At 46.1% G+C, this 22,324-nt stretch overlaps 1 protein-coding gene across 1 annotated transcript in view; it reads left to right on the top strand.

The window, feature by feature from the left end:
* Positions 1–280: 280 nt before the first annotated feature.
* Positions 281–22,324, top strand: part of dock10 (dedicator of cytokinesis 10) — a 370,245-nt gene continuing 348,201 nt past the window's right edge. The window contains exon 1 of the mRNA XM_078563739.1: positions 281–518. Coding sequence (XP_078419865.1) covers positions 411–518 — 108 coding nt within the window. The 5' untranslated portion in view covers positions 281–410. The remainder of the gene's footprint in view (positions 519–22,324) is intronic.

Raw genomic sequence — 22,324 nt, 5'->3', positions numbered from 1 at the left:
ATGACTGGCTTTACTGCTTTTGTTTATTTTATTTTATGGTGGTGCTAACTGTAAAAAAGCAAAACTCCACATTGTAATAGGTTTCAGAAATTGCTTCTTCAAACATTTGCTCGAAAGTAGTTGTACAGAAAGAAAGTCGGTGGAAAATTAAACAGTCATGCACCATGTGTATCGGGGAGTTATTCGTTTCATTGCCCCGGGAACAGCTGGGCGAAGTGGTGTTTACTTAATAAAAATGAAATGATTGACGTTTATAGAAAAGAGCAAATGCCCTTGTTGTCACTTGTGGCTGAGTTCCGTTTCCTGGTTGACGAGAACTGAAAAAAAAAGCCAGTTCTGCACTGTGTGACACCCATACTTCGCATGGTTTCAATCTGTCAGAAAGGGACCATTCTGAACTGGAAACGACAATGGGAGAGTCAACTCGCCGCTTCACCAGAGGTCTTTTCAAACCTGGGACGGCTGCAGAAATCCGACAGAGCGCCTCGGTGGCTCTCAAAAGACGATCTCTGCTTCTGGTGAGTGAAATATTTCCTTTTGGTGCTGTTAGTGTGCGAAGATGCCTGAATGGGACAATGTGTACAGTCAGAAGACGATTCACAGCATCTTCGTGGGGTCTTCAAGTAACATTTTGCTGAAAGGGCTGCTTTTAAAAATGAAAGCGAAGCATTGAACCAGAGAGATCATTTCTTATAAACGTTAACTTTTATTTAAAATTTATTTAAGGGTACTTATTGTGCATTCTGTTAAACAGTGCCCTTCCGCCGCTGCGTTCGGGCGTTATTGCCCACGATTTTCTAAATGTTTACGATTACTCATTGCTATCACTTAAATGACCGGCAAGTGCTTTCCATCGTCGGTTATGAATAACAGTTGAACTATAACAAGGTCCAAAACGGATTGTTTGCTTTTCAAATAAGTTTGACATCGTTTCGCGGAAACTGTTTGTAGGTCTGAGTTTGGTATTTTGGAGGGAGGGGGTTAGTGACTCCAGACCATTTGGAGTTTACAGGTGAAGAACAGTAAATCGAGAAGAAGAGAATTGCAAACAACTTAATTCATTTAAAAAATGTTCACAAGTACAATTATGCTTCATTAAACGTTCATTAAAACATTTAATGTTTTAGCTCCTGCTTGTTTTGTTAAGTCTGTTCGTCTGTGAACATATCTCAAAAACTAATGGACAGATTTGACCAAACTTGGTACACAGATAGGGTATGGTTCAAGGAAGAACTGATTAGTTTTTGGTGACGTTATGGATCCGGATTTGGACCCTGGAAGTTTTTTAAAGGATCCATTAACATCGAGGCATGGTGCTGTGGGAATACCGTGGGTTGTTTTATTTGGAACACTCTTGATTGTTTTATAATGTTGTGGATTGTCTATTGTCACAGCTATCAAAATGTGAGCAGAGTTTTCAGAGCAGGTTGTTGGATGTGGATTGGCCTGAAGCCTCCTTAGTGAGATGAAAGCTCTTCATAAGAAGATTTCCTTTTTCAGCTTTGTAGTCACAGAGCAGGGTAAAGCCTCAAGGAAGAGCTGCGTAACTGAAATAATATTGAGCCAGCGTAGTGTGGCAGAGGTCTGCGCTCGGCTGAGTGCCCTCTTCACTTACTTTAGCTGAGATAGGAAGGTTAGAGATAGATTTATCTACAGTAATCATTCTTTTAAATCAATTTAATAATGTAGGAATTTGTTGGAAAGCTGCTCTTATTTTTTTTTAGATCTATAGACTATATATGAATATATAGCAGCAAATAAAATGTTAACTGAGTTGGATCCATAGAGTCAGTCCACTAAAATGATATTGGCAATCCTTCAAGTGTTGGCGAAATTACCCTTGTAATTCTGTCTTCAGTTAGATCACCAAATAATAATAGAAAGGAAAAGCAGACTGAAAAACTAAAGTAGTCAGGATTCACACTCCTCCCATCTAAAATCAGTGCCTATCACTTATTCCCTTGATGACAAGAGACTTCAAAGGGAAACATTGTGATTTGTCCATTGTTATCATTGTATAATTTCTGCATGATTTTTGTTCTCTCAGCAGCCAGTAAGGCCACGGTTGAATTGTGCGAGATATCTCCTCTTCTTACTGTTGTCTGTGACTGCAATCTGTGTCATTCAACTTGTCATCTGAGCCAAAAGCTGTGTAGGTGTTAAACCAATGAGCAATAGAGAAACAGGGAATAGGTGGGGCGGGGGAAGAAGAGGTGGGGATCGTGGGGGGAAGGGGGGCGGTGCGGGGAGAGGTAGGGATGGCGGGGGGGGAGGGTTGGGGATGGCGGGGGGGGCGCGGTTGGTGTGAGAGAGAGGGGGGATGGTAGTGGAAGAGGGGAAGATAAAGGGTTGGGGAGAGGGGGTGAAGGGGAGGAAGGAGGATGGGGAGGATGAGGGGAGGATGAGGGGGGAGATGGGGAGGGTGAGTGGGGATGAGGGGGAATGAGGGGGGATGAGGAGGATGAGGGGGAGATGAGGGGTAGATGGGGAGGATAGGGGGATGAAGGAGCGATCGAGGGATGAGGGGAAGATGTGGGGATGGGGAGTATGAGCAAGGGTTGGGGAGGATGAATGGGGGATGGAGAGGTTGAGCAGAGGATGGGGTGGATGGGGGATGGGGCGGATAAGGGGAGGTGGGGAGGATGAGCAGGGGATGGGGAGGATGGGGGGGATAAAGGGGGGATGGGGAGGATAAAGGGGGGATGGGGAGGATAAAGGGGGGATGGGGAGGATAAAGGGGAGGTGGGGAGGATGAGCAGGGGATGGGGAGGATGGGGGGGATAAAGGGGGGATGGGGAGGATAAAGGGGGGATGGGGAGGATAAAGGGGGGATGGGGAGGATGAGCAGGGGATGGGGAGGATGAGGAGTTGATATGGGGGTGGGAGGTTGAGGGGGAGATGGGGGGTGGGGAGGATGGGGGGGTGGGGAGGATGAGCAGGGGAAGGCGAGGATGAGGAGTTGATGTGGGGGTGAGAGGTTGAGGGGGAGATGGGGGGTGGGGAGGATGGGGGGGTGGGGAGGATGAGCAGGGGAAGGCGAGGATGAGGAGTTGATGTGGGGGTGGGAGGTTGATGGGGAGATGGGGGGTGGGGAGGATGGGGGGTGGGGAGGATGGGGGGGATGAGGAGAGATGGGGAGCATAAGAAGGGGATAGGGAGGATGAGGAGGGATGGGGAGGATGAGGGGGATGAGGAGGATCAGACGTGGTGGGGGGTGGGAAGGATGAGGGGGAATGGGGAGGATGAGGGAGTATGAGAGGGGATGAGGAGGGATGGGGAGGATATGGGGAGGATGAGGGGAGGGTGAGGAGAGATGAGCATGAGAAGGGGATGGTGAGGGTGAGGTGGGGCTGGGGAGGATGAGGTGGGGCTGGGGAGGATGAGGTGGGACTGGGGAGGATGAGGTGGGGCTGGGGAGGATGAGTGGGGCATGGGGAGGATGAGGGGGATGGGAGGATAAGGATGATGAAGGAGAGATGGGGAGGATGAGGTGGGGGTGGGGATAATGAGGTGGGGTGGGGAGGTTGAGGGTGGTTTGGGGATGCTGAGGGGGCATAGGGAGGATGTGGGGGCATGGGGAGGATGTGGGGGCATGGGGAGGATGGCAGGGCGATGGGGAGGATGATGGAGAGATGAGAGAATGGGGAGGGTGAGGGGTGATGGGAAGTGTGAGGGGGGGATGGGGAGGATGAGGGGGATATGTGCAGGATGAGGGGAATGGGTGTGGTGGTGAGGAGGAGGGCAGGGTGGGGAGGATGTGGGGTACATGCAGGATAAGAGGAGATGGGGGGATGGGGAAGATGACGGGGGCTGAGTAGAAAGAGGGGGTTGGTGAGGATGAGGGGGGATGGGGAGGATGAGTGGGGTCGGGGTGGTTGAGGGGGGATGGGAAGGATGAGGGGTGGATGGGGAGGATGTAGGCATCATGGGGAGGATGTGGGAGATGGTGGGATGGGGAGGATGAGGGGGAGATGGGAAGGTTGAGGAAATGTGGGGGATGCTTGGTGATGGGGAATATGGAGAATAAGGGGGAGATAGGCAGAATAAGGGACATGGCGAGGTGGGTGATTGGGAGGATGAGGGGGAGATGGGGAGGATGAGTTGGAGATGGGCAGGATGAGGGGGAGATGAAGGATGGAGTGTATGAGGTGGGGGTGGTGAGGATGCGGGAGAGATGGGGGAATGGGGAGGATGAGGGAAGCTGAGGGGGGATGGGGAGGATGAGGGGGAGATGGGAGGATGAGGGTCAGATAGGGAGGATGAGGGTAGTTGGGGAGGATGAGGGGGATGATGAGGGGGATGATGAGGGGGATGATGAGGGGGGATGGGGAGGATGAGGGGGAGATGGGGAGGATGAGTTGGAGATGGGCAGGATGAGGGGGAGATGAAGGATGGAGTGTATGAGGTGGGGGTGGTGAGGATGCGGGAGAGATGGGGGAATGGGGAGGATGAGGGAAGCTGAGGGGGGATGGGGAGGATGAGGGGGAGATGGGAGGATGAGGGTCAGATAGGGAGGATGAGGGTAGTTGGGGAGGATGAGGGGGATGATGAAGGCGGTTGGGGAGGATGAGGGGGATGATGAGGGGGGATGGGGAGGATGAGGGGGATATGGGGGATGGGGATGAGGGGGAGATAGGGAGAATAGTGGGGGAGGATGAGGTGCGAAAGGGAGGATGATGGGGAGATGGTGGGATGGGGATGATGACGGGGGGAATGGGAGGATGAGGAGATAATGAGGGGGATGAGCTGGGCATGGGGAGGATGAGAGGGCGATGGGGAGGATGAGGGAGAGATGAGAGAATGGGGAGGATAAGGGGGGATGGGTGGGTTGGGGTGGATGACAAGGGCTGAGTAGAAAGAGGGGGTTGGTGAGGATGAAGGAGAGATGGGGTGGATGAGGGGGGATGGGAAGGATGAGGGGGATGGGGAGGATGAGGGGGGATTGGGAGGATGAATGGGGGATGGAATGGATGAGGGTTTGGTGGGGAGGATGAGGGGGTGGTGGGGAGGATCAGGGAGGGTGGAGAGGCTGAGAGGGGCATGGGGATAGGGAGGATGAGTGGGGATGGGGTGGTTGAGAGGGGATGGGGAGGATGAGGGGTGGATGGGGAGGATGTGGGGGTCATGGGGAGATGTGGGAAATGGTGGGATGGGGAGGATGAGGGGGAGATGGGGGGACTGAGGGATGGGATGAGGGGGAGATGGTCAAAATGAGGGGGAGGATGAGGGTGGATGGGGTGAACGAGGGGGGTGATCGGGAGGATGAGGGGGAGATGGGGGCTGGGGTTGTTGGCCGGAGGGGGAGGATGAGGGCTGGACGGGGAGGATGAGGGGGCAATGGAGAGGATGAGTGGGGTCGGATGAGGGGGTTAGGGAGGATGAGGGACAGATGGTGGGATGGGGACGATGAGGGGGGGAATGGAAGGATGAGGGGGTAGTGGGGTGGATGAGTGGTCCATGGGGAGGACGAGCAGGGCATGAGGAGGATGACCGGGGGATGGGAGGAGGAGGGGAGATGGGAAAGATGAGGGAAAGATGGGAGGATGGGGAGGATGAGGTTGGGGTGGGGAGGATGTGGGGGAGATGGGGGATGAGGATGAGGGGAGGATGGGCAGGCTGAGGTGGGGATGGGTTGGATGAGGAGGGATAGGCAGGATGAGGGGGCGTGGGGAAGATGGGGAGGATGAGTGGGGGATGGGGTGAATGAGAGGGTGATTGGGAGGATGAGAGGGAGATGGGGGATGAGGGGTAGATGGGAGGATGAGGGTCAGAGGGGAAGGTTGAGGGTTGGATGGGGAGGAGGGGTGTATGGGGAGGATAAGGGGGCTATGGGGAGGATGGAGGGAAAGGGGAGGATGGGGGTTGGGGAGGATGAGGGGATTTGGGGATGTTGAGGGGGCATCGGGGTATGCTTGGTGATGGGGAGGTGGGAGAATGAGGAGGGGTGGGGAGGATGAGGGGGAGATGGGGTGGATGAGGCGGCAATTGGGCAGATGAGGGGGAGATGGGGGATGGGGATGAGGGTTGGTTGGGAGGATGACGGTTGGATGGGGAGAATGAGGGGAAGAAGGTGGTATGGGGAGGATGAGTGGGGGATGAGGAGGATGAGCGGGGCGGTAGGTAGATGGGGATGATGAGGGGGAGATGGAGAGGTGTGGAAGATGAGAAGGAGACGGGGGATGGTCAGGATGAGAGGACATTGGGCAGAATGACGGGGTTTGGGGAGGACGATGGGGAGGATGAGGTGGGGAATAGGGAGGATGATGGGGGATCGGAAGGATGGGAGGGTCGGAAGAATGAGGGGTAGATTGGGTTGGGAGCATGAGGGAAAGATGGAGGGTGGGGAGGATGAGGGCGAGATGGGGGCGATGGGAAGATGAGGGTGATGGGAGGATGGGGAGGGGTGAGAGTGGATGGGGAAGGCGTATGGGTGGGCTGAGGGAGGATGGGGAGGTGTATGGGTGTTTAGGGATGATGGGGTGGGGTATGGTGTTGATGGAGGATGGGGAGGCGCATGGGGGAGGTTTGTATGGGGATGGGGCATGAGGGAGGATGCGGAGGGGTATGGGGGTGAGGGATGATGGGGAGGGGTATGGGAGAATGGGGGGTGAGGGAGAATGGGGTATGGTTATGGGGTTGAGGGTGGATGGGGAGGGATATGCTGGTTGTGGGGAGAGAGGATGGGGAGGGATATGGGGGAGGGGGAGAGAGATGGGGAAGGAGGTGTGGGTAGTGGGTTGGGTGAGGGGGCAAGGGGAGGGGGATGGGTGGGAATGGGGGTAGGGGTAGAAGGGCAGGGGCTGGGAGGGAAGCGGGGAGGCTAATGGGATGGATGGGAGGGGTTGGGGCATGGGGATGGAGGGGACAGGTGGATATGGAGGATGGGAGATGTTTTGGGGGAAGAAATCATTGCATAAGGGGCAATGCTACTGCTAAATTTTCGCAAACAATGTTAAAAAATGTGTTACTTAGTACAAAATACTTGCTTTCTCAGGTCATAGTACAAAAAACGATAGATTACAATAGATTGCACATTACGATTATCTTTCAAATTAATACATTGAAGTCTTTTGAGTAGCTACAGTTTTTCAATCTTGCATGGGTGACTTGTTGGCTGGGATTGGTTCATCCCTTGCTGGCATCATATCCATTTCTGGTTAAGGATTTGATGGCTTCAGGAAACCTCAGTCCAAATTAGAAGGGGCATTTATTTGAAGCTTATATTCCTGTCCTCATAGCCTATTTAGCCAGTCAGCTAAAGTTATCTTCAGGCACAGTACTGCCAGTGGCTGTGAAGATCAGGACACCTCTCATCAGTTATACTTCTGGACCAATCCAAGATACCACTAACATTATCGTTCATAATTGTACACAGCAAGTGATGTTCATATGACAATATATTAACTTTATCAAATTACCAACAGCGGCATGAACAGGTTCTGCAATCCTAGCAAATAGCAGGGCATCTCAAGAGGGTAACTGATTGTACCCATGTGCTCTATTGCAGACTGCCACTTCTGAAATGAATTAGTACTAGATAATGCAAATTACTGGATTATGAAAGTCATTGCTCACTCCCCAGATAATTGTCACAATGCCTTTGCTTTAGGTGGCTCACTCGAATTTTCATCAAGTCTTTTAGGAAATTCAGGCAATCCTGTGGAGCAATATCCCAGTATATTTGCTGAACACTGTTGTGTGGAGTGCATGGATCTACCAATATAATTTACTTGCTGAAGCAGCCCTTTAGGTGCTCTAACAGATTTAGAGGCCATCTGCTATACAGGCCAGCAAAGATTTCTGCAAGAGCAGCATGATTTCACTCTGTAAAGAGACATTATAGTGAGGAGCAGGAGGAAGTAGTTGAGGCTGCAGGCAAAAATATCCCAGGCTGTTTAGTGAGGCAAGGGATGAGAAAGTAGAGGCGCTGGCAATAATTTTCAACACCTCTCTGGCTACAGGAGAGGTGCCAGAGGACTGGAGGACATTGTGGTACCGTTATTCAAGAAGGGAGGAAGGGATAAACCAGGGAACTACAGACCAGTCAGTCTAACATCAGTGCTGGGGAAACTTTTGGAACCAATTCTGAGGGACAAAACTAATCTACACTTGGAGAGGCAGGGATTAATCAAGGACAGTCAGCATGGTTTTGTTAAGGGGCTTATGTCTGCCCAATTTGATTGAATTTTCCGAAGAGGTGACCAGGTGTATAGATGAGGGCAATGCATTTGATGTGGTCTACTTGGACTTCAGCGTGGCTTTTGATAAAATCCTGCATGGGAGACTGATGACGAAGGTAAGAGCCCATGGGATCCAAGGCAATTTGGCAAATTGGATTCAGAATTGGTCAAATGGCAGTAAGCAGAGGGTGATGGTCGAGGGGTGTTTTTGAGACTGGATGCCTGCGTTCAGTGGGGTTCCACAGGGATCGGTGTTGGGTACCTTGCTGTTTGTGGTATATTTAAATGATTTAGACTTGAATGTAGGAGGGTTGATCAGTAAGTTCGCGGATGACACGAAAATTGGTGGGGCGGTAAATAGTGAGGAGGATAGCCTCAGATTATAGGAGGATATAGATGGGCTGGTCAGATGGGCTGATCAGTGGCAAATGGAATTTAATCTGGGTAAGTGTGAGGTGATGCACTTGGGCAGGACAAACAAGGCACGGGAATACACGATGAATGGTAGGATCCTGGGAAGTACCGAGGATCAGAGAGATCTTGGTGTGCAGGTCCACCGGTCACTTAAGGTAGCGGAACAGGTAGATGTGGTGGTTAAGAAGGCATATGGGATACTTGCCTTTATTAACCGAGGCATAGAATATAAGAGCAGGGAGGTTATGCTGGAACTGTATAAAACGCTGGTTAGGCCACAGCTAGAGTATTGCATGCATTTCTGGAATCCGCATTTTAGGAAGGATGTGAATGCACTCGAGAGAGTGCAGAGGAAATTTACCAGGATGTTGCCTGGGCTGGAGAGTTTTAGTTATGAGGAGAGATTGGATAGACTGGGGTTATTTTCCCTGGAGCAGAGGAGATTGAGGGGGGACATGATTAAGGTGTGTAAAATTATGAGGGGCATAGATAGGGTAGAGAGGAAGGAACTTTTCCCCTTGGTGGAGGGATCAATAGTCAGGGGGCATAGATTTAAGGTAAGGGGCAGAAGGTTTAGAGGGGATGTGAGGAAGAATTTTTTCACCCAGAGGGTGGTGGGAATCTGGAACTCACTGCCTGAAAGGGTGGCAGAGGCAGAAACCCTCATAACATTTAAGAAGTATTTGGATGTGCACTTGCTATGCCATGGCATACAAGGCTATGGGCCTAGTGCTGAAAAATGGGATTAGAATAGTTAGGTACTTGTTTGACTCGATGGGCCGAAGGGCCTTTTTTGTGCCGTAGACCTCTGTGACTCTAAAATCTGATGCTAGCTCTGAGAAACATATGGAAGATTTTCCTTTAAATGTGCAATGTTCCATTTAATTAACTGTTCTGCTTACAAACACCTCCACAAAATGGATTACATGCAGTGTCTTAAATAGTTCAGAAAACTTATAAATCTTGTATTATTACCACCATAGGAAATGTGTTTCAAAACACTTTGCTGTAATAATCTGCCACAAAACTTGTGCAACCAGATATTTGCCAAACCATGCCATGTGTGCAAGTGTTCCATATTTCCTTCTTTCAGACTTTCTCTAATTTAATGCCTAGTCTAAGTATCACCTAAGAAGCAGGTGTATGTAAAGTGACTGAGTGACTGCTGTCTGTCCATACCCATCTCAAATTGAGGTGGCTCTTGTCTTCTGGCTGTCAATTCCAGAGATGAATTACCTGCAAGTTTTGTCATTGCTGAAACTGTATGTGTGACCAGACCCTATGCTTTTTGTGACATGTAGCTTTTAAAAGTGGTGGTAGCTAGATAAACTGTTGGATTGAGCAATGATATCACATCACTATCCATTACATCTATACCTCTGGTTCATGCCCTGCCTGTCTTGTCATTATCATTAATTGATAATAGAGGATTGCATAAAGATAATAGTCAGAAAGGATCTAGCTCAAAAGATCAGGAAGTAAAATCAGTCGGGGTGGTGATTAGGAATAACAAAGGAATAGTTTATAGGCCCTGACCAGGGGTTATATTATCGGACAGAACACAAAGCAAGAAATAATTGGAATTTGGAACAAAGGCAATGTCTTAATTATGGGGGACATAAATCTTCATGCAGACTGCGCAAATCAAATTGGCAAAGGTAGTCTGGTGAAATAGATAGCCTGATTGACTCTGGAACTGTTGGCTTCTATGGGCAGCACTCACGACAGTCATAGGATAATAACTGACTGGCCTTGTAACCTTTACTATGTGGAGGAGGCTCCAGATATTCTTGGATTTGCCACATGCTCCATTGTGTACTGCAATGTTGCAAAAGCATCATAGAATCAGCTGGTGAACTCCTACCTGTGAACTCCTGTCTGCAACGTTATTGTCCATATCCATATACTTCATTAGAAAACATTCCTCATTCGAATGCAAGATCTGAGAGTTCCAGATCCTCAGGCTAACTCATCCTAACAGTGAAATAATGGACTCTGAAGACAACGGCTAAGAGTCTGTTTTGCACCTATCGGTGATTGTTTTGAAAAATGTTTCTGCTCAAGCTTATTTGTATATTCATTGTGTATATTCATTGCTTTGTGTCTCACTCAGTGGATTCACTTCAATGATTTTTCTTAAATTATCCTTGGTAGATGTGTCATGAAGCTATTAATGTATATAATATTTTGGAAAATATTTTTCTTTTAAAATAGGGGTTTAGTTTGCGCGTGTGTCTTAATTGGATTAAAGTCAACTAGTCTGGGTGCTTTGATGGGTACTAGTTTTGATATGTAAGAGAGATGGCGTGCATTTGCATTTTTTGAATAGAGCATTCAAGAAGTGGGGTGAAAAGGGATGCCTTTCTAGCAGCTACTAAGCAATATGTTCATATTACTAATAAAATTGGTACTATGAAAGGGGTTTTATTGTTAGACAGGTTTAGTTCAGAAATTGTTGATACAATGAGAATTAACATTCAAGGGGGCTGGAAGGTATAACTTCAGTAGTTTTTGGGAGTGCAGAGCAGAGGCAATGTGAGATCAAAAGGCAGCTGCAAGCCTCCAACTGGCTCCACAGGAACCAAGTAAAAGAACCTCATTTTGAATTCATATGGTGAAAATGCTTTGCCTGGTGTTTGGTTAAGTTTATGGGTTGCTGTTGCCTTAATGGAGATTAGTTTGGGAATTTGTTTATATATATATATATATATATATATATATATTTTAACCTGTGTAAAATTAATAAAATATTTCATTTAGTTTAATGTAAAGCCTCAAGAACTGGTGGTCTGATTCCTGAATTTAGAGTCGCATCTCAAACATACCACTTAAAATTATGGGTCATGACAGTTGTTTAAAGTTTCCCCCTGGGATTTTCAAATAACTCCGCTTTACCAACTGCATCGGTCATAACAGATGTTACATGGTTGATGCTAGAGAGGAGTAGAGTGAATGATGGTATTCATTGTAAAGTACCTTGGGTTACTCAGGCCTGGTTTAGTTCCTTTGGCATACTTAAGAGAGCAAGAAGAAAGGGAGATGCTATAATGGTCAAGCCTTTACAAATAGCTTTCAGAAGAGGGTGTGCCATGATAAAATGCTTCAGTGTGTGCTTTGTTGCCCCAGCAAGTAGAGACTAAAGTGTGGTTTGTAAATACTTGGCATCCAGATGGAGTGACCACTGTCTCAGTAGTTGAATTCCTGCCTCTGGTCAGAAGGGTTGGATTTGGCTCCCACTCCAGGCAGCCCTGATGAGTGGAGACCAGACAAACAACTTTGAATTCTGGATTGGCATTCAGTGAGGTTACTTGCATCCAATGGGTGCTGGCTGGTGTTCTACCACCCCCCATCATTTAGTGTAGATGGGACTGTTTAGTTTTGGCTATAGCCCAACTAAAGAAGATACTCCTGAAGATAAAAACTGAGAGGACAGCAAGAGGAAACCATCTCATCTACTCTTCCATAGTAAGCAGCTGAAGAATCTCATATGTACTACTTGAGATAGAACCTCCTATAGGGCAGAATACAATGGGCAGATATATCTCATTTATTGCCAACAAATGAATGCAAGAATAGTATGAGAAAAAGGGCAGATGAAAGTTTTGAGGCAAACTCTATGCTGATGTAAATTCTGCTCTTTCGTTCATTTTTAGGGACTCCCCCACCACATTCCCCTTCCCCACCAGACCCTTTCTTCATAGAATTTACATGACTTCTTCCTCTGTGTTTATACATGAAAGATCACCCTATGTGCATTTGTTTCCTCCTTTGTAAAGGATCATCCTCTGCAAGTAGAAAGTGAGTGATTGCGATTATGTTAATCTCCAGTTATATCCAGGGATCAGCAGACAGCCCACTGGGCGTTAAGATATTTACATGCTTCATAGTTAGGGTGATTGCTTTGGCTTGAATGTATGCAATTGAAGGAACAGTCCCAGGAGAAGATTGGTGTTAGGTGCATTCTACTTAATGGCATTGATAAGTAGCAGTGGAATTTATTGAAGACTGTGTAAGAGGGAGAAATGAATGGAATGGAAGACACTTGTAAGTATATGCCCTGCTGAAGTATGGATTGCATGAGATGGGGTACAGGAGCATAGTGGTTATATTACTGGTTGACTAATGCAGAGGTTCACATCAGTGATCCACAGAGACGTAAGTTCAAATTCCACCACTACAATAGGGAATTTGAGTTCAGTTAATTAAATAAATCTGGAATTTAAAGGTAGTTTCAGCAATGGTGACCCATCTGGTTCACTTTAGGAGAGGAAATTTGCTGTCCTATATGTGACTTCAGAGCTTTAGCAATCTTGTTGACTCTTAACTGTCCTCTGAAAAGGCCTAGCAAGACACCCAGTTGCATTCAATAAATGCTCGCCTTGCCAGCCCACATCCCTTAAATGTTTTCTTTTCTTTTATTCGATGAAAGGTTATATGAGGATTTGGATATTTCAGCAAAAGGAGAAAATTTAAATGAAAGGATTCCATAATTCTGAGGTCCAGGGAAGAAAATCACAGCTTAAGGATCTCATTGGCTTCCTACCCACTTTGTGCAAACATGTTTTGACCTGATTGTCTTCTGAAGTGCTCTCTGTCGTAGACAATATGTGCAAGAGCTTTGTTAAGCATTCAAATAGGGCAGCTAAAGATTTATGTGTTTTTCCACACTGAACTGAGCTCATCCAATTAACATCAGCATGAAAGACCAGCAAACTTATTGCTTGCAAGTTGTTTTGCTCTTTCTGTCATTCTATCGCATGATATGGGCTTGGACATCAGTTCTCATGTATACTGTGGAAAAGAATTGTCAGTTTAAAAGAATCGTACTGCAATTAGAAGATATCCCTTCCCAATTGCTGCCTTTTAATGCCCCTTCTAGCTTTATATGGAAAAACTGCAAATAGGTCTCCCTGCAGAGCCAAATTTTCTCTTCAGTCCTCGCAGGTGACATGCTTGTGCCAGCCATTAGTCATGAAGCCTATCCAGTTACCAGAATCCTTAACAGAGCGTGCTCTTGAAATTTTAAAGTTATCCCATGATCTTACAAGGCACATGTTGTAGTATTCCACCAGAGTTACCAAGATCACCATTGTCTCCGTACCGGTTAGCAATTCAAAGTGGCATAGCCCTAAGGGTTGGAGGTGGAAATGGTCATGCAATAATGAAACTTAGAGCAGGATATAGACAATGACGCAGAGTGTATCGCTGCAGAAGCGCCTGCACATCAAGAAGTTGTCCCAGTTTTTCATAGAAGAAACCTTCAGCTAAGTAAATGAGCGGTCTCTCTTGTGGAACAATAATGAACCTATCAGCAGCAAATGGAGGAGAAAAACAGACTGTGATTGGAGGAGCAGGTCCCTGAAGGAATCTTCAAAGGCACTGAGCCCCTTACTAGCATTTTCAACAATTGTTCTGGCCTGCGGATTGGACACACCTGGTTTACTGGAATGATATCTGGACTCCAGTGGTTAAATAATGAGGAGAGATTACATAGACTAGGATTGGGTCCCCCGGAATTTAGAAGTTTTAAGAGCTAATATTATCAAAATTTTCAAGTTATTAAGGGGAATAGATAGGGTGGATAGAGGGAAACTATTTCTGCTGGTTTTGGAGCCTATGGCTAAGGGCTATAATCTAAAAATTAGAGTCAGACCTTTCCGGAGTGAAGTTAGGAAACACTTCTTCATGCAAAGGGTGAGAGAAGTTTGGAACTATCTGCCACAAATGCCAATTGATATTAGATCAATTGTAAATTTTAAATCTGTAATTGATAGATTTTTGTTAATCAAAAGTATGGGGTAAAGACAGGTATTATGGAGTTTGGTTACAGTTCAGCCATGACCTCATTGAATGACAGAACAGATTTAAGGAGCTAAATGGTCTACTCCTGTTCCTATATAAGATTTTCTAAAGACGTTTCAAGTGGTCTAGTTTTTATTTTAATTCATTCTTGTCATGTGGACATCAATGCCAAGACTGACATTAATTTTCCATCTATAGCTAGTGGTGTGCCTTTTTCTACTGTTAACAGTTTGAAACAACTTTGTGCCTTTCTTGACCACTACAGAGTGCAATTCAGAGTCAGTCATGTTGATGTGGGCTTGAAGTCAAGTATGGCAGATTGGATAACATATCTCCTTTCCTAAAGGTTATCTTTGAATCAGTTGAATTTGGGCACTCATGTAAGTGTTATGGTTACTTTCACTGTTATCTTGCTTTTTATTTCTAGGTATGTATTAAACCCAAATGGAAATTCTCAAATTCAGTCGATGGGATTGGATATTGTGTTCTCTGGATTACTTATCCAGTAACATAACCACAATGCTAACATTCTCTGTATTTATAACAGTTTGAGCGAAATTACGTGGAATAGGGAACTGTTGGACAGCTCAGCTTGGCAGGTTACTTCAGTCTTGCTATCTTGCATGTTTGTTTCAAAGTTCTGTAGGTTCCTTCTCAAGATTGCCATTCGGTACCTTCAGTGAGGACTGCTGGTGAGAACAGATTGCACTTGGCTTTCATGCACCCTGTGGTTAAATATTTTGCTGACTCATGCTATCAAATATCACACATTGCTGCGATACAGCATGGTGACTGGTAGTCATGAAATTATATTCTAGCAAAGAATGAAGGAGAAGAGGAGGAGGAAGAAATTGGTAAGAAAATGAATCTTGTCACAAAAAAGTGATGTTCTGGATTGTAAAAACAGAACGCACAAGATTAAACAGATTCATGTTGGATATTCATTAAAATTCAGAACATATACACAACACCCGCCCAATTAATGCTGTGATAATGCATGCATGCTGCATGTCTAACTGACAGGAAGTGGCTTTTATCTTATTTCCTACCTGTTGATCTCTATTAGATAGCTTACACTGACATACTTACAATATAAATCTTCGGGACTTTGTTGAAGGAGCAATGATGAACTAGATAAAATAAATAAAAATATATCTGGAGGACTATATTTGTACACCTGATTTGCAATTTCTATGTATTCATGAATTTTGCAGAATGAAACTCAAAAGTTCAAAATGGGATAGATTTTGAACATCTAGCAACTCAAGACTGGGAAACCATGAGGCACTGTAGGCCGTTAGCAGCAGCAGTATTGTACTCAATCACAATCTATAACCTGAAGGCCCGATATATCCCCCTCTCTTACCATTACCGCCAAGCCAGGGGATCAACCCTGGCTCAATGAAGAGTGCAGGAGGGCATGCCAGGAGCAGCACCAGGCATACCTAAAAATGAGGTGTCAACCTGGTGAAGCTATAACACGGGACTACTTGCATGCCAAACAGCATAAGCAGCAAGTGATAGGCAGGGCTAAGCAATCCCACAACCAATCGATCAGTTCTAAGCTCTGCAGTCCTGCCACATTGAATCACGATTGGTGGTGGACAATTAAACAACTCACTGGAGTTGAGGAGGAGGCTCCACGAACATCCCCATCCTCTATGATGGAGGAGCCCAGCACGTAAGTGCAAAAGCTAAGGCTGAAGCATTTGCTACAAGCTTCAGCCAGACGTGCTGAAGGTCCCTAGCATCACAGATGCCAGTCTTCAGCCAATTCGATTCACTCCACGTGATATCAAGAAATGGCTGAAGTCACTGGATATGGCAAAAGCTATGGGCCCTGACAATATTCCGGCAATAGTACTGAAGACTTGTGTTCCAGAACTTGTCACGCCCCTAGCCAAGTTCTTCCAATACAGCTACAACACTGGCATCTACCCGGCTATGTGGAAAATTGCCCAGGTATGTCCTGTACACAAAAAGCAGGACAAATCCAACCCGGCCAATTACTGCCCAATCAGTCTACTCTTGATCATCAGAAAAGTAACGGAAGGGGTCATCAACAGTGCTACCAAGCGGCACTTGCTTAGCAATAACCTGCTCACTGATGCCCAGTTTGGGTTCTGCCGGGGCCACTCAGCTCCTGACCTCATTACAGCCTTGGTTCAAACATGAACAAAAGAGCTGAACACCCGAGGTGAAGTGAGAGTGACTGTCCTTGATATCAAGGCAGCATTTGACCAAGTGTGGCATCAATGAGCCGTAGCAAAACTGGAGTCAATGGGAATCAGAGGGAAAGCTCTCCGCTGGTTGGAGTCATGCCTAGCACAAAGGAAAATGGTTGTGGCTGTGGGAGGTCAGTCATCTCAGCCCTAGGGCATCATTGCAGGGTAGTGTTTTTGGCCCAGCCATCTTCAGCTGCTTCATCAATGTCCTTCCTTCCAACATAAGGTCAGAAGTGGGGATGTTTGCTGATGATTGCACAATGTTCAGCACCATTTGCGACTCCTCAGATACTGAAGCAGTCCATGTCCAAATGCAACAAGACCTGGACAATATCTAGGCTTGGGCTGACAAATGGCAAGTAAAATTCGCACCACACAGGTGTCAGGCAATGACCATCTCCAACAAGAGAGAATCCAATCATTGCCCCTTGATATTCAATGGCATTACCATCACTGAATTCCCCCACTATCAACATCTTGGGGGTTACCATTGATCAGAAACTGAACTGGACTAGCCATAGAAACACCATGGCTACAAGAGCAGGTCAGAGGCTAGGAACTGTGCGATGAGTAACCCACCTCCTGACTCCCCAAAGCCTGTCCACCATCTACAAGGCTCAAGTCAGGAGTGTGATGGAATACTCCCCACTTACCTGGATCAATGCAGCTCCCACAACACTCAAGAAGCTTGACACTATCCACGACAAAGCAGCCCACTTCATTGGCACCACATCCACAAACATTCACTCCATCCACCACCGACACACAGTAGCAGCAGTTTGTACCATCTACAAGATGCACTGCAGGAATTCACCAAGGCTCCTTCGACAGCACTTTCCAAACCCACGACCACTACCATCTAGAAAAGCAAAGGCAGCAGATAGATGGGAACACCACCACCTAGAAGTTCCCCTCCAAGTCACTCACCATCTGACTTGGAAATATATCGCTGTTCCTTCATTGTTGTTGGGTCAAAATCCTGAAACTCCCTTCCTAACAGCACGGTGGGTGTACCCAGACCACATGGACTGCAGCGGTTCAAGAAGGCAGCTCACCATCACCTTCTCAAGGGCAACTAGGGATGGGCAATAAATGTTGGCCCAGACAGTGAAGCCCACATCCCATGAATGAATAAAAAAATAATGCTGAACATTTGCAACAATCTTCAGCCAGAAATGTCAAGTGGGATGATCCAGCTCGGCCTCCTCTGGAGGTCCCCAGCATCACAGATGCCAGTCTTCAGCCAATTCGATTCACTCCACGTGATACCAAGAAATGGCTGTAGGCATTCAATACTGCAAAGGCTATGGGCCCTGACAATATTCCGGCAGTAGTACTGAAGACTTTTTGCCCCAGAACTTGCTGTGCCCCTATCCAAGCTGTTCCAGTACAGCTACAACTCTGGCATTTAGCCGGCAATGTGGAAAATTGCCCAATTCTGTCCTGTACGTAAAAAGCAGGACAAGTCTAACCAAGCCAATTACCACCCCATCAGTCTATTTTCGATTGTAGTAAAGTGATGGAAGAGGTCATCAACAGTGCTATCAAGCGGCACTTGCTCAGCAATAACCTGCTCACTGACTCTCAGTTTGGGTTTCGCCAGAGCCATTCAACTCCTGACCTCATTACAATCTTGGTTCAAATCTGGGCAGAAGAGCTGAACTCCAGAGGTGAGGTGAGAATGACTGCCCTTGACATCAAGGCCGCATTTGGCCGAGTGTGGCATCAAGGAGCCCTAGCAAAACTGGATTCAATGGGAATCAGGGGAAAGCTCTCCGCTGGTTGGAACCATACAAAAATACAAAATAGGGGCAGAAGAAGGCCATTTGACCCCTCGAGCCTGCACTTCCATTCAATAAGATCATGCCTGATCTATTTGTATTTAGAATTCCACATTCCCATCTACCCCTGATAACCTTTCATTCCCTTGCTTAACAAGAATCTATCTACCTCTGCCTTAAAAATATTCAATGATCCCGCTTCTACCGCCTTCTGAGGCAGAGAGTTCCAAAACCGCTCAACCCTCTGACAGAAAAAAATTGTCCTCATCTCTGTCTTAAAAGGGCGTTCCCTAATTTTAAAACCGTGCCCCCTAGTTCTGGACTCACCCACAAGAGGGAACATCCTTTCCACGTCCACCTTGTCAAGGCTGTTCAGAATCTTATATACTTCGATCAAGTCACCTCTCACTCTTCTAAACTCCAGTGGAAACAAGCCCAGCTTGTCCAACCTTTCCTCATAAGACAACCCGCTCATTCCAGGTATCAATCTAGTAAACCTCCTCTGAACCGCCTCCAGTGCATTTACATCCTCCCCTAAATAAGGAGATCAAAACTGCACACAGTATTCCAGATGCGGTCTCACTGATGCTCTGTATAACTGAAGCATAACATCCTAACTTTTATGTTCAATTCCTCTCATAATAAAGAATAGCATTCTATTTGCCTTCTTGATTATATGCATACCTGTATACTAACATTTTATGACTCATTCATGAGAATACATAGATCCCTCTGCACCTTGGAATTCTGCAGTCGTTCTCTGTTTAAGTAATACTCAGCTTTTTTATTCTTCCTGCCAAAGTGAACAACTTCACATTTTCCCACATTATACTTCATCTGTCAGATTTTTGCCCACTCACTCAACCTATCTATATCCATCTGCAAACTCCTTATGTCTTGTTTGCAATTCCTCCCTATCTTTGTGTCATCTGCAAATTTAGCTGCCATGCCTTTGCTCCCCTCACCTAAGTCATTGATGTAAATTGTAAAAATTTGAGGCCCCAGCACAGACCCCTGTGGGACTCCACTTGTCTCATCCTTCCAATTGGTCAAAGCCTTATTTATGCATACTCTGTTTTCTGCCAGCCAGTCAATCTTCTCTCCATGCCAATATGTTACCCCTTTCACCATGAGCTTTTATTTTCCGCAATAACCTTTGGCGCCTTATCAAATGCTTTCTGGAAATCCAAGTGTAGCACGTCTACAGGCTCCCCTCTTTCCATTGCACGTGCTACTCCTTCAAATAACTCAATAAATTGTTTAAACATGATTTCCCTTTCATAAAATCATGCTGACTCTTCTCGATTACCTTGAGCTTTTCTAAGTGCCCAGGTATAACCTCTTAAATGATCGACACTAACACCTTCTCCATGAAAGACATCAAATTAACTGGCCTATAGTTTCCGAGCACAAAGGAAGATGGTTGTAGTTGTTAGAGGTTAATCATCTCAGTTCCAGGACATCGCTGCAGGAGTTCCTCAGGGTAGTGTCTTAGGCCCAATCATCTTCATCTGATACATCAATGGCCTTCCTTCCATCATAAGGTCAGAAGTGGGGGTGTTCGCTGATGATTGCACAATGATTGAACAACATTTGCGACTCCTCAGATACTGAAGCCGTCCATGTCCAAATGCAACAAAACCTGGAGAATATATAGGCTTGGGCTGACAAGTGGCAAGTAGCATTTGTGCCACACAAGTGCCAGACAATGACCATCTCCAACAAGGGAGAATCTAACCATCACTCCTTGACATTCAGTGGCATTACTATCACTGAATACCCCACTATCAACATCCTGGGGGTTACCATTGACCAGAAACTGAACTGGACTAGTCATATAAATACGGTGGCTACAAGAGCAGGTCAAAGGCTAGGAGTAGTACAATGAGTAACTCACCTCCTGACACCCCAAAGCCTGTCCACCATCTACAGGGCACAAGTCAGGAGTGTGATGGAATACTCTCCACTTGCCTGGATGAGTGCAGCTCCAACGATGCTTGATAAGCTTGACACCATCCAGGACAAAGCAGCCTGCTTGATTGGCACCCCATCCACAAACATTCACTCCCTCCACCACCAACACACAGTGGCAGCAGTGTGTACCATCTACGAGATGCACTGCAGGAACTCACCAAGGCTCCTTAGGCAGCACCTTCCAAACCCACAACCACTACCATCTAGGAGGACAAGGGCAGCAGACACATGGGAACACCGATACCTGAAAGTTCCCCTCCAAGCCACTCATCATCCTGACCTGGAAATATATTGCTGTTCCTTCACTGTTGCTGGATCAAAATCCTGGAACTCCCTCCCTAATAGCACTGTGAGTGTACCTACACCACATGGACTTCAGTGGTTAAAAAGGCAGCTCACCACTACCTTCTCGAGGGCAATTAGAGATGGGCAAAAAAAACACTGGCCTAGCCAGCGGCGTCCACATCCCATGAATGAATAAAAGAAAATTGAGACCTCAGGACACCCCAAAGGACTTCACAGCAAATTCAGTACTTTTGAAGGAGAGTTATTGTTGGAACAAAGGAATACGAGAAAGCCATTCAGACTCTTGAGCTTGTTCTATTCAATGGGATAATATGTGGTCTGTGCCTAAATCATCATCTTGGTTCTATATTCCACAATACTGTTGGCTAGCAAAGGTCTATTGATCTCAGATTTTAAAATGATTAATCTATTGCTTTTTGTGGAAGAGTTGAAAATGTCTACCCTCTACTGCATGATTATAGTCCCAGAAAAATAGATCTTTCTATCTATGCTTGCAATTCCTTTCAGAATCCTAAAAACGTAAAGCAACTTCCCTTAACTCCCTATTTTCCAGTGATAGAAGTAGAACTAGGTCATTCAGTGCTTTGTGCCTGCTCCATCATTCAGTAAGATTGTGGTTAGGGGTTGACTACCTTAAATTCAATTTCTCACCCTGTCCCCATATCCCTTCATTTCCTTCGTATCCAAAAGCCTGTTGATCTGGCTTGAATGTAATCAATGACTGAGCAGCTTTAGCATCTGGGACAAAGTATTCCAAGGTTACACAACCTTTGATTTGTTGAAGAACTTTCTTCTCATCTCAGTCCTAAATGGTTAACTCCTTGTTCTGACTATGACCGCTAGTTTTAGACTCCGCAGCCAGGATAAACATTCTCCCAGCATCTACCCTGTTAAGCCCCTTAAGAATTGCGAATAGTTCAATGAGATCATGGCCTAGATTTTTGCAGAATGATGGAAACTCAGGAGACTTTAAAAATGGAGAGTGGGATCCGGACCTGGAAGGCCCACTGCCATTCCCAACAGATCCTATTTTCACAGGGGAGGGGGGAAGAGAACATGAGCCAGAATGTGACTCACACATGAGGGAAGCCCAAACTCAGCAGGCCGTTTGAACCCAGTGGTGAGTTTAAACAGATAGCATTTTTGCTGCAGCGAGGGCATTAGCCCGCAATGTGTCAGTAACGATTTTTTGGAGTAGTCATAAATGCTTCTGAAGTTATTCAAGTTATTTCAATAGCCTGTCCTTTAAAAATGCCTGTGTCTAAGTTGTAAAACATCAATGCTTGGAGTTTCAATAACAGTTTGTTGACATAAAGAAGTGCTATCATCATGGCATTATTATTGCTTGACTGCTTTCCACAAACTATCATTATCAAAGTGGGGGCTGTAAGTTCACAGTTTGATTGATAACTCAAAGACGTTATTAAAGGATTAGTTGTCTTTGATATGGGGTTATGAATACATCTATTTCTTTTTATAAGGGATTAAGTATTTGAGGGTATTTAAACGTATTGAATGGGCTTTTATGATTGAGGGTGTTTTCTTTTAATATAGTGAAGCCTATAATAGATATTTAGAACTTTATTTCATCTCAGCATGGCTCCTGAGGTCTGCCCATGGTGGATATTGGGTGAGTTGGCAT

This window comes from Cetorhinus maximus, chromosome 19, assembly GCF_964194155.1.
Source record: "Cetorhinus maximus chromosome 19, sCetMax3.hap1.1, whole genome shotgun sequence".
Taxonomy (NCBI): domain Eukaryota; kingdom Metazoa; phylum Chordata; class Chondrichthyes; order Lamniformes; family Cetorhinidae; genus Cetorhinus; species Cetorhinus maximus.
The sequence above is the reverse complement of the archived record's forward strand: the minus strand, read 5'-3'. Positions and strand labels throughout refer to the sequence as shown.